We start from the raw sequence: 13,488 nt of genomic DNA, 5'->3' as shown, positions 1-13,488 counted from the left end.
TTGAATTCAATCTCAATTCAATGCAGCTCAAATTGAACATCATGCTTCCTTGTAGCTACACCCTACTGGGATAGGTTTTACATTTGAATGTTAAACATGCAATTACAGTTGTGTGTCTATAGGCAATGTATATACAGTCAAACTATTTTAATTTTAATTTCAAATATAGCATTGAACACATATTTACAGTATAAGGACTTCTGGTACAACCAGGTACTGTTATGGCAACCTAAAATAAATACATTCTGGAGAAATATTCATATATGTACATACCTTTATGTCAGGAAACTGCCCTAGATATGTGTCAAGTGTTATCAAGGCTCCATCTACTAATTTCTGATGAAAATCTTCCCAGAGTGTGTCACATTTCTGTAGCAAATGAAATAAAGATAACATAATATTTAATGTTTAATAATGGCTTATGATGAGCACACAGCAACATGCAGTGTCGGACTGGCCCACCAGGATACCAGGAAAACTCCAGGGGGCCCAGGTGTCAGTGGGCCTCATGCTGCTAAACTTTTGGCCTATTTCATGGCCATTCCCTATATTTATGAGAACAAAGAGGCTGAATAGATGGAATAATTGATTATAGTATGTAAAGAAAACAGACTAGAGAATAGAGGTTGAACGGGGAGATGAAGAATATTAGTACTGAGAGTGGGCCCCTGGTGTCCCAGTCCGACACTGGCTACATGTGATATTAGGATAGAAAACTAAAAGCTGGTGATTTTACTACTATATGACATGATTTTACCTTAGTCTAGAAACATTCAGTGACATATAAAGGGCAACATTTAAATGTGCTTTTAATTTCACTATAGCATACTTTCACGTAGTTTGCCATTATGTAAAGAACTGTGTAAAAATTGATAAATGTAATACATAAAAACAGTGAATGTAACTGTGGAAGAAGTGTCTCTTATTTTTGGATTGAAACAATATATAACTGTTGGGACCTTGCAAATACAAAAGTGATGTCTCATATTGCATGTTTATTGCATGATGGTTAATCAAATTCTGTACAAGGCAAACTCTGTTCATGAATGCAGGGAGAAATCTTACCTCTCCCACCGTTTTTACATCATCTCTCCCATACCAATCTGGTTCATAAACTTCATGAAGAGATTCTGAGAGTTTCAATGAGGCCTCTTGCATTCCTAAAATAAATATGCAAAATATTTCAGATCGTTATTGCAGACATATATTGTGCCAATTATACTCTGCTGTGAAACGAGCATTCAACTAAATATGGACAATGCTAATAAGTACATAAAACTCAAACATCCAGAATTCGTTGCATCTTTTAGTAATGATTTTATCTGCTGTAGTCCAGCTAATAATTTACCTGTTTCTTATGAAAGATCTTCAAATTATTTTTCTGTATAAAATATATCTGCAGTAATAAAACTGCTATGGAGGTTCTAATATAAGTCCTTTGTCAACAAAGGGATCCTAGAGAACAGGGACAATGTTTCTTATATACAGTATATAGCCTCTGTCTTATGTACTGTTTGTGAGTTTAATAAGGAGTAACCGTTCTATCATTCTGTTTAACTGAACATTAGTTGGGGATCAACATAAGCATGAAAAAAATACCTGTGGTGCCAATTTAGGACTGTGGTTGGCTACGTGAAGGCCCCAATATGGACTGACAGCCTACAGGCTCTATTTGGCAGTACACATTGTTTTTATAAAACCAAAACTAGTCTGGAATGCAAAAATAAGCACCTTCATTGAGGCCATTGGGAGCAACTTCCAAGGGGGGTAGGTGAGCAATATATTGTTCACAAGCCACTGGTTGGGGATCACTGCCTTAATGGCTCTATGATTTTACCAATATAAAAATAGACTTAGGGAGCTATCATGATTTTTTTTTTTTTTACAAATGTGGTATTTTTCAAAAGATAATTACAAAAAATAGAAGGTGATAATATGGTTAGCCAAGAACCCCCACAATTGCAGGAAAAACTGCAGTGGGACAAAAAATACAATCAAAAGAGAAATTGTGGTAGTGTTTTTTTTTTTTGCACATATTGTTTCAAAGGTTGATTCTTAAAGCTAATTAATCAGCACCTTTAAGTTATTTTTTTTTCTGGATCAATTTTCCAATGTATTGTGAGTATTCCTGATTGCACCCTTGACCAGTATAGCAAAGTAAAAAGGAGTAAAAGCATTGTAGTGGGTGGAGAAAGTTCATCCATCCCTCTAGGTCCCAGAATATCAAGAGAATGTCTAAGAACTGATCAATTCTAAGCCATCGTTGCTGGGTGATGTGTTTCCTCTGTAAACTAGACTTGAACCAAGAAATGCAGAAAATATGGCTCATGGTAGTCCGGTCCCTGACAGTCAGTTCAGTGGATTTTACTGTCTGTCACAGTTAAACAGTCAAACAAAAAAAAGAGTATAATTCCTTTTGGACAGATGTCGATTTGACAACAGATATCTGTATACCCAATGATAAAGAATAAAACATAATAATTAACATCTTTATAAACATTTATTAAACACAGAACTACTAAAACCTGAAATGTATTTTTGATGAATTTCTTGCATAACAAACAAGCAAATGCAGTTGTAATGGAAATTTCCAAAACAAGGTACCCCGGGTTGCCGTGATTTTGTGGGGTGCCTAACATATTGACAACCCCAGTGTTTTAAATGTCTACTTTTCTTCTCCTTTAGAACAACAAATTTTGCAGAGATGCATATGTATCCTTAAAAGTTTGCACATATGCACACCTGGCCTCTCCTTTCAAGTTCCTGCCAATGCTGCAGAGTTTAGAAGGATGGCGCCTCCAGCAAAGCCTCATAGAATTTGTCACCTGGCGGTCCACCCCCGGAACTTTGTTGTTTGGCTTGGCACACTTAAACATAGGTTAAACCTCTCTTAAGCATATTGCCCGTGTGCGGAGTATTCTTTTTATGAGCATAATTATCCTTGCAATGCATCAAGCATTCCTTAAATTATGTGATCATCTTCATCTTATCACTTTGTGTACACCATTCTATCTACTTTTTGGTATGATATGCATTGATCTATGCAAACTATGGTCATCCGGCCTAATATCAATGTCATTGACAAAATGTAATTCAGTTACAGCAAATGACATCTTATCTTATGAAAAGGTTATCTAATAAAATTGAAGTTTATGGGGAAATCAAGTATCAATAGTATCTGAGAATTTTTTTCATGGAATGGAATTTATACAAAATTAGTATAAATTAGTAAATTTATATTAGTATAAAATAGTAAATTTTATTAAATGCAAATCAAAATTTGTAGTGCCTTGCTGGGGCTATGTTCTCCATTGCTTCCCACTTCAGTTTAAACAAATTTGTAAGATTCTTACATTTTCCTGTAATCAGTACCTGGAAATATTTAAAGAATAAATGACATCATGGGCCTGATGTAATTTCAGAAAACTGAGCTGTTGAATGTTGAAGTGCTGAAAAGGTCAAATATGTTCTAGCTCTTATATGAACATCACAGTCAACTCTAAATATAAGTGGCATTAATGAGTAACCTCCATGCAATACACTAGTAATATTATAACAAAGTACCAATAAAGTCCGATACATTGTAAAACCTATATGTTATCCATGACACATATACATCTACCGTACATCTCACAAGTTTAACTCATAAATTAACAGTGGATCTGATATATGTTCTGAATTACAGAAAGTCTTTCTCCCATAAGCCCCAAATAATCCAAATTATTAAAAATAATTTCCTTTTTCTCTGTAATAATAAAACAGTACCTTGTACTTGATCCAAACTAAAATACAAATAATCCTTATTAGAAGCAAAACCAGACTATTGGGTTTATTTAATATTTACATGATTTTATAGTAGACTTAAGGTATGAAGAACCAAATTACAGAAAAAGATCTGTTATCTGAAAAACCTCAGGGCCCGAGCATTCTGGATAACAGGTTCCATACCTGTACTACACCACAATAATCCAATAGTCAATTAATCTGTCAAAAGGCTATGGATCTATTTAAACATCTCCATAAAGGAAAAAAATGACTAAACTCAAAGTGCTGAGTTCATACTTGTAAAAATACCACAAAGGTTCTTAGTGCAGATCTTTCAGGCTGGCATGTGGTTATATTGCCAGCATTCTTTATGGCATTCCTGTACCCACATCGTTGCATAATAAATACAGTGATGAAAAGATATTCTGCTTTCTATAACTTACCCTTGATAGCAGCCAAATAAGCTCGCATTTCTCTTTGTAGTCGAGTACCTTCAGTCTGCAAAATTAAAACAAAAATCATTTCTTAAGGGTTGATATTGCTACTTTCACACATTATGGGGCACATTTACAAAGCTCGAGTGAAGGATTCGAATAAAAAAAACTTCGAATTTTGAAGTGTTTTTTGGGCTACTTCGACCATCGAATGGGCTACTTCGACCTTCGACTTCGAATCGAACGATTCGAACTAAAAATCGTTCGACTATTCGACCATTCGATAGTCGAAGTACTGTCTCTTTAAGAAAAACTTCGACCCCCTACTTCGGCAGCTAAAAGCTACCGAAGTCAATGTTAGCCTATGGGGAAGGTCCCCATAGGCTTGCCTGAGATTTTTTGATCGAAGGATATTCGTTCGATCGTTGGATTAAAATCCTTCGAATCGTTCGATCGCAGGATTTGCGCTAAATCGTTCGACTTCGATATTCGAAGTCGAACGATTTTAGTTCCTAGTCGAATATCGAGGGTTAATTAACCCTCGATATTCGACCCTTCATACACCTGCCCCTAAATTTGTATTAGAAAGTAATAAAAACACACATGTTAAATTAAAAACTAGATTAAGACTAGACAAAAAAACAATGACATTTTACAGAGAACCACATTATTTTTTACATTCCTAAACTTGGTCCCCATAGGACAGAGGTCTTATGTTTATAACCTATAGCCAACCTCAGTTTTTATCTATTAAAAAGACTGTGCAGCCATTTCACATTTCATTCTTCTTCTGACTTTCTTCTGACCCCATATAAAAAAACAAATGCTCTGTAAGGCTACAAATGTATTGTTATTGGGACTCTTTATAATTCACCTTTCTATTCAAGCCCTCTCATATTCATTTCCAGTCTCTTATTCAAATCAGTGCATGGTTGCTAAAGTAAATGGAATCATAGCCACCACATCACTGAAATTGCAAACTGGAGAGCTGCGGAATAAAAAGATAAATAACTCAAAAACCACAGATAATTAAAAAATTAAAACCAGTTGCATATTGTCTCAAAATATCACTCTCTACATCTTATTAAAAGTTAATTTGAAGGTGAACAACCCTGTTAATAACATACAGTTTAGTTTTTAGGTGGGATGTATTTAAGATGCACTAGAATAGAAATGCCCAACTGGAGGTCCACAGGTTGTAGCCCTCAATAACATTTTTATGACCAATGCCTTGTTTCTTTGATATGACTTCATGATTTTATTATAATCAGGTCTACACATATGTAGTTGATTGGATAACTGGCCCTGTCCATAAAACCACTCTAGATAACACTCTAGAAATATATTTTGATTCTAAGTTCCATTATTATTTTTTTTATTTCATTGATATTATATAATACAAAATGATTCACATTACAGTTAACATGAAAGGGGTTGTTCACCTTTGAGGTGACTTTTAGTATGATGTACAGAGTGCTATTCTAAGACAATTCACATTTGGTTTTCATTTTTTATTATTTGTGTTTTTTTGAGATATTTAGCTCTTTATTTAGCAGGTCTTCAGTCTGCTATTTCGGCAATCTGGGGGCTAGGGTCCAAGTTACCCTAGTAACCATGCGTTTATTTGAATGAGAGACTGGAATATGAATAGGAGAGGGCCTGGATAGAAAGATGATTTATAAAAAGTAGCAATAACAATAAATGTGTAGCCTTACAGAGCATTTGATTAAGATGGGGTCAGTGGCCCCCATTTGAAAGAGTCAGATGAAAAAGGTAAATAATTCAAAAACTATACAAAATAGATAATGAAGACCAATACGAAGCTGCTTAGAATTAGCCATTCTAGAACATACTTAAAGTTAGTTTGAGGTGAACCACCCATTTAATAGTAGCACATAGCTGACATTCATACTGAGAATGGCTATACACATTATGAATAACAATGTATTGTGGGCCTTTACTATAAATACAAAACACTTTATTTATAACCCAACCACAAAAAGTGTGAACAGTGAAAACAACCCCTTGCAACAACTTGGGTAAAGACAATGTGGTTAGAACAGCAGTTATGGCCTTCCTAATCATTATCAGATAGGGGCTTGGTCAAGCATTAATTCATCAAGATGTTTATAAGGCAGTATGTGTTTCTACCATATGAAATTAAATATTGATGTGTTTCATGAATATATGTAATTATCTTATTTAGTGAATACCAATAATGGTGTTCTTGAGTGGGAGGAATCAATTCTCTGTTTAGTTTTTAGTAGGTACCGCTATAATTTTGTTTCCCAGTGAAGTGAAGAATGATGCAGTAGATGTTAATTTATTACTGCAATGAAGAAGCAGGCGAGGGGATGATTGCTAAGAACACATTTATAAAGCAGAGGGTAATACACCTTAAATCATTTATAACTGTAATATCTTATACAAATTATCACAAGTCTGTTTATCTCTTAGGTACAGTAATACAAATAGGTTAAGATTGTTGAGCAATAAAATGTCAAATGCAAATTATTATATATGTAAATTATAGTGACTGCTGCATCAATATAGCAATGCATGACAGCATTATATAACACAAACAGGTTAATCAGACACCATGGGCCCCATATATTTATTTGCACTGTAGGAATAGCATAGTACCAGGATTTTGGTTTTGTTTAGTTCTCCACATTAAACTGTAAAATATCATGAGTCATCTTAATATGTACAGTAGCTGAAATTAAAACTGAACACAGATTTTTAGCTGGCGGTGTTTGAAACATTTACAGGCTGGCATTAAGATTGTTATATAATGAAATGGTAGTACAAGGCTAATATTCATTTTTTCTATAAAAATTACCATCATTCAAAGACAAATGTTTAAGCAGATTTAGGAGAGGCATATTTTTGTCTTACACATGCTTAATTGCAATCACCCACAACACACTGTGGTAGGTAGTGTTTCCCACAATGCAGTGCAGCATGACATTGGCCCTACTGAGAATGTATGTCCTCTAGTTACATTACAAGGCATTTCAAGCTTACCAAACTTTCATTGTTATGTTTGTGAAGCACTGTCTTTCTTCCCCATAGTATGTGTCCTTTTGGGAGGCTTTTGAAATGCTGCATGTCGAGCCCAAAGTGTGTATAATCAGTGTCGGACTGGGAAACCAGGGGCCCATCCAAAAATCTTAGACCAGGGGCCTACCAAAAGACCTTAGATCAGGGGCCCACTCTCAGTACTATTATAATTCCTCTCCTCACTCAACCTCTATTCTGCTAATCTCTTTTCTTTACATGGTATAATCTATTATTCAATCTATTTAGTCTCTTTGTTCTCATAGAAATAGGGAATGGCCATGAAATAGCCCAAATGTTTTGAAGCAGAAGGGCCCACTGACACCTGGGGCCACCGGGACTTTTCCTGGTACCGCTGTGGGCCAGTCCGACACTGTGTATAACTCTTTTTATTTGTATATGTTTAAGGAAAAGAGGATGCAAGCCCAAATTATAAAAAAAACAACTTCCGGTACATCATTTTACATTTTGCAAAAAACCAAAATACATTTAAAACATTAAATATTTTTAATGTGTCTATGTCAATGTGATGCCATTCTTGTATTATTAATGAGGTTGTTCACCTTTAAATTAACTGTTAGTATGATGTCGAGAGTGACATACTGAGACTATTTCAGTTGGTTTTCATTGTTTATTATTTATGGTTTTTGAGTTATTTAGCTTTTTATTCAGCAGCAGTTTGCTATTTCAGCATTCTTGTTGCTAGGATCCAAATTGTCCTGGCAACTGCATTAATTTGAATAAGATACTGAATTATGAAAAGGAAAGAGCCTGCATATTAATAAAAAGTAGTAATACAGATATGGGACCTGTTATCCAGAATGCACAGCACCTGGGGTTTTCCAGATAACGGATCTTTCTGTAATTTGGATCTTCATACCCTTAGTCTACTAGAAAATCATGTAAAAATTAAATAAACCCAAAAATCTGGTTTTGCTTCCAATAAGGACTAATTATATCTTAGTTTGGATCAAGTACAAGGTACCGTTTTATTATTAAAGAGAAAAAGGAAATCATTTAAAAAAAATTGGATTATTCAATTATGATCAGGGCCAGATTTCAGCTGCGGCCGTGCGGTACTAGCGCCGGGCCACAAAGTCCTAGCACCCACTGCCTGCAGCGCTCCGGTGAGCGGAAGCACATAGGAGCACTGGGGAGCTGAGCGTCCCCGATGCTCCCTATAGAGTGGATGGGCGGCGTGCCGCCCTTAGGAATTTGCGCCCTAGGCCCAGCCTTTGTGATTATATTGGAGTCTATGGAAGACAGCCATTCCATAATTTGGAGCTTTCTGGATAATGGGTTTCCAGATAACTGATCCCATACCTGTAACCGTAAAGTTGTAGCCTTACAGAACATCTGGTTTTTAGATAGGGTCAGTGACCCCTACATAAACGCTGGTTTATCATTATCAGAAAAAGATATCATTCAAAATAAAAAATAAAGGTCAATTGAAACATTGCTTAGAATTAGCCATTCTATAACATACTAAAATTTTCTCTGTAGTGTTCTTGTTGGGACCCCTAACACATTTTTTTTTTTTATCAGAGATGAGCCTTTTGTATTTTGGTGATCCACCATCCACAAGAGTGTCAATTAAACAGATTAGGACTAAAGTTTTATGCAATGTAAATTCATAATCTTTTATTATAAAGGAATTTATCTATAAGCTATTGCTTCCCAAACTGTAGGGCTGCCCGCAAGACAATGGATCAAAGCATAATTGTATACAGCTTATCCAAACATTCATTTTAATTCATTGGTTAACTGAAAGATAACATATTTGCTTCTTCGTATTCCAAAAGCCTTCAGGAGAAAAGCTAATTATTTCAGTGTATAAATAGATTGCTTGCCCAGATTCTCACTTGTGCATTCCTGTTATGCATTTGCATTTATTCAAAACAAAGTGTGTCTGAACATCAATTCAAATGCTGATATCATTCATGCAGCTGTTTCAGACCTCCTAATTTTAATAATTTACAAAGCAATATCTTAAGTTACAAACACTTTGAATATTGCATTTTAAATGGAATAGGTTAAATAGGTGACAAGACAATCCTAATGAACCTTTTGTCTTACAGGTGTTTCACCTTAAAAATAACTTAGTATGACATAGAGAGGGATATTCTGATACAATTTACAACTGGTTTGCATTTTTTATTATTATGGGCAAATCAGGTGCAGAGTGGAGCAGCCAGCAATGATTACTGTATATTTCACCTGGCTCATTTTTTTTTCTCTTTAACCACTATTTGCGCAGCTCTAGAGGCTGAACACGCGAGAGTTCTACAGGCTGATCTGATACCTGACATCTTGTCCCGTGTGCAGGGGTGTAACTACAGAGGAAGCAGACCCTGCGGCTGCAGGGGGGCCCAGGAGGTACAGGGGGCCCCACGAGGCTCTCATTGATGAGCAATTTGAACATATATTGGTAAAACAGGACAAACACTGGATATGTGGGGGGCCCTAAAATGAATTTGCTGTGGGGCCCAGCAACATCTAGTTATGCCACTGCCCATGTGGCTTCCCAAATCGAGACTTACAAACAAGAGCTGGCAAGGTTTAAGCGTAAGGCGTGTCAATGAAGACTACACCTATTTCAATGTATACCGCTTGTTGCGTGGTGAAAGACAGCATTCACAGCCTGCTGCAAGATACCATTGTGATCTTCGACGTAAGTTGTTTTTAACCGCTTAACACAGTAGACACTAGCTTGGGAGATTCAGATGGGGATGATACTCAAGTGAGCGGAACACACATAAGTAATTTACCAATTAGTGCTGACAGTAACCCAGTGGCTCCAGATTTTTTAGAGGACTCCCCACAGGTGAGCAACAAACCATCTTCAGGCCGGTGTTCAACAAAAGGTACCCAATGAGGGGGGGAAGAAGGCGCAGAGGGCGCAGAATTTAACTACACATATTTTTAATCAATCTCGCCATACATTAACCACTGAGGAGGCGGTGGCATAGTGCTAATGAATTACTGTGACTATAGGGATGATATTTTGAAACAACTGAGTGTGAATCATGTGTGAACATGTTTGACAGGTGATCCTTTGCTACAATTTAAAATTAAGTTACATAAAATTGCTCATGAGACAGTTGCAATTGATGTGAAGTTAAAAGATTTTTTATTACATGAACATCCCAAATGTCCGGTTCTCTACACTTTGCCTAAAGTACAGAAAAGTTTGAAAAAAAACCCTGGTCGCCCTAGTGTAGATGGCCAATGAGCTTAGCGGGTTGGATAGCCCTGTACGTTTTACATATAAGATCCACCCCCATAGAATCCATTTCTTGGATGTGGTACTCATCGTGAATGGTGACAATTTGGGGTATTCTCTACACCCACCGATAAAAATGTTTTATTACATTATGAGAGTTGTCATCCAGGACATCTAAAAAAATCCCTGCCGATTTCCCAATTTTGCAGGGTTGTCACTCCTCCCATCTTCTGTGTGAGAAACAAGTGTCTGAAATGTGGAGCAGGTTTAAAGAGAGGGGTTACCCCAAACAATTATTGAATGAAACATTAACCACAGCCAATATGAGATGTCAAAGGGATGATCCAAGGGAAAGAAACCACTCTTGTTTGGTGTTTAGCACAAAATACAAAAGTTGTACCAAAGACATTGGCTGCTCAGTGAAAAATCAGTGGAATTAGTAAGTGCTGATAAGGTATTGGACAATATCATGCCCGAACCTCCCAAGGTTGCTGTAGGAGGGGCACTAACCTCCATGACATTTTGGTTGAGTGATCCAATACGAAATTATGGTCACAAAACATAAACGTGGCTGTCGGGGTCCAAAACTGGGTGTTTCCGATGCCCCAGTTGTACCTCTTCTAGATATATGACACCTGGCCAATCATTACACTCACAATTGGGCAAAAGTTTCAATATTAGACATCACATTACTTGTTGTACTGACTGTGATCTACCTGATTACCTGTCCCTGCGGTCTGTCATATGTCCAACTGACCAGGCCCTAAGATGAGGATGGATGCATATCGATCTGCCATACGTACGGCTTTTAGGGACAATACCGCTAAACATTTTTTAGAACAGGGGCACAGATTGCCAATGTTTAGGTACATAGCAATTGATCAAATTCCCCCTTTTAGGAGAGGAGGTGATAGATCCAAATTATTGCTACAAGTTTTTGGGATAAAAAAATGGAATACCCTGGCACCTATGGGGTTAAATGAATCTTGCTCTCATGTGTTTTCAAGAGGATGACCATGTGGCTTATCTTGTACATTCAAATTGTTTAAAGTTCAGTTTGATTCAGTGCCTAGTATTTATGTTTGATATATTGCATTATTTTTACTATGCCATATTGTATTTGTATTGCTTTGTATATTTGTTTTTATTCTATGTATTCTTATGGTGGAATATATTCACTTTAGTTATGGTGATGTAATTCTTCTCTTTCCTGGTGCAGGGGTGTTTCTTTATACCACATGACTTGGTGTAATCCATCTGATTGGGTGAGTGCAATATTTTTCACCTATATATACCTGTAAAAGGTCATTGATAAAGGTCTTAGATGTAGAACGAAACATTGGCCTGTTTTTTAACTTGATCCAATAAAAATGATGATTCTTTTAAACTATTAAAAAAGTTCCCTTTGGGAAATATTGTAAGTATAAGACCTACCTCTTGTCTTTTGAAATTCTGTACATATTCCTCAAATTGTTCATCTTTTGTTTCATCGGCTTTCCCCAACTTTTGAAGTACCTGAAAAACATGGTAAATAGTATTTATCCGTAAAGCAAATAGTTAGTAAAATAAATGAAAGGTCATTCACTGTGGGAGATAGAGTATAAGGTGATTAAAATTTACCCTAAAATACATGTTATTTAGATGCGAAGTTATGGAGCATCAGAAGATGTGGGTCTCAATGAGGCTCTGACAGGGCTCACCCCCCCCCAATACTGTTCTCTGTACCTTTAGCCATTTTCCCAGACACAGGTGTTTTGTGAACAAGCACTAAGGGACATGCTCTTTCCCCATGGTGTCTTGCACCAGCAGCATACATTTTTAATTAGGTGTGTCTGTTGTTGGAAGATCATAGAAATCAGAATAAATAAAAAAGACATCACATAATAGTAGCCTACTGATCTACATATGCAATATGTAGTAAAAAGTGAGAACTGGTGGTCCAGTTGACAGACACCGTGGTTAATGGGTTGTGTATGATAATTATACAGACATTATACAGACAATTCTGCTGTTATGCACTATGATGTCACCAAACGTGGTTGAACCAAAACTCCCAGTTGGCCGCAAGTGTCGCACAATAATACTGGATCCACTGTGTACAGAGGCTCTCCTCTGAAGGGGGCAAGGAGGGAGGTGCTAGATGTGGGACCAGTAGGTGCTCATACGTATTGTAGGCACTTTATGGGTAGACTTGTTGGCAGATCGGTATGGCATGCAACCTTCCTAAGTTAAACCTACCTGAGGAAGAGCATAACAGTGCTCGAAACATTGGACTTTTTTCAATTTCAATTTCAATTTCCGGAATGAGTGCAGTACCTTTTTTGGTTTATATTTACTTTTAACCAGCATCTGGGACAGCTGACCCTTGTAGTAAAGGGCAGTGCTCTTCTCCGTTTCGTTTTGTATTCTCAAGCTGATCTCCATGTAATGAGAAAGGGAGCAGCAAGCACCCGAAACGTTGCACAGATCTCCACATTGATGAGTATATTTAAGCTTACTTTGGCTGTTTTTATGCTTACAAAATAAACGCTATGTTTTAAACTTTTATACCATGGTGTGGGACCTCGTTGGACAATGTATATTTGTAGTGGAGTGACTCACCACATTTTGAGATAACGCACCCAGTACAGCTTAATCACTGCCTCTAAGCGAGTGTGCAATACATATGTTGGACTTGGACAGGTCTTATTAAGAGAGGTGCAAAGCGAGGGGTTCTGAACAGGCAAAGAGGTACAATGGTAATACATTACCCCCCTCGAGGAGGGGCCACCGGCCACAGGTTTCTCAGGAAACTTAAGGTGGAATTGTTTCCTGAGACAATCAGCCCTAATGTCGCCAACAGGAACCCCAGAATTCTGAGGGCTGACCCTCTACCAACACTGGTGGAGAAAGGGACTGTTAGCGCACCTGTGTGGCTGGTTTTAAGAGAGGGACATGAAAATAATTAGAAATCTTAAAATTATCAAGTAGTTTGAGAAGAACAGGATTGATTATCTCAGTAATGGG

General features: G+C 36.9%; 1 protein-coding gene across 14 annotated transcripts in view; it reads right to left on the bottom strand.

Annotated features, from left to right (window-relative positions):
• Positions 1–13,488, bottom strand: part of amph.L (amphiphysin L homeolog) — a 110,558-nt gene that overhangs the window by 50,522 nt on the left and 46,548 nt on the right. For all 14 annotated transcript variants that reach the window (NM_001091610.1, XM_041565404.1, XM_041565406.1 and 11 more), the window contains 4 exon segments: positions 274–369; positions 1,066–1,160; positions 4,209–4,263; positions 11,917–11,997. In NM_001091610.1, the coding sequence (NP_001085079.1) occupies positions 274–369; positions 1,066–1,160; positions 4,209–4,263; positions 11,917–11,997 (327 nt within the window).

Source organism: Xenopus laevis, chromosome 6L (assembly GCF_017654675.1).
Source record: "Xenopus laevis strain J_2021 chromosome 6L, Xenopus_laevis_v10.1, whole genome shotgun sequence".
NCBI classification, from domain to species: domain Eukaryota; kingdom Metazoa; phylum Chordata; class Amphibia; order Anura; family Pipidae; genus Xenopus; species Xenopus laevis.
This window is presented reverse-complemented; position numbering and strand designations above follow the sequence as displayed.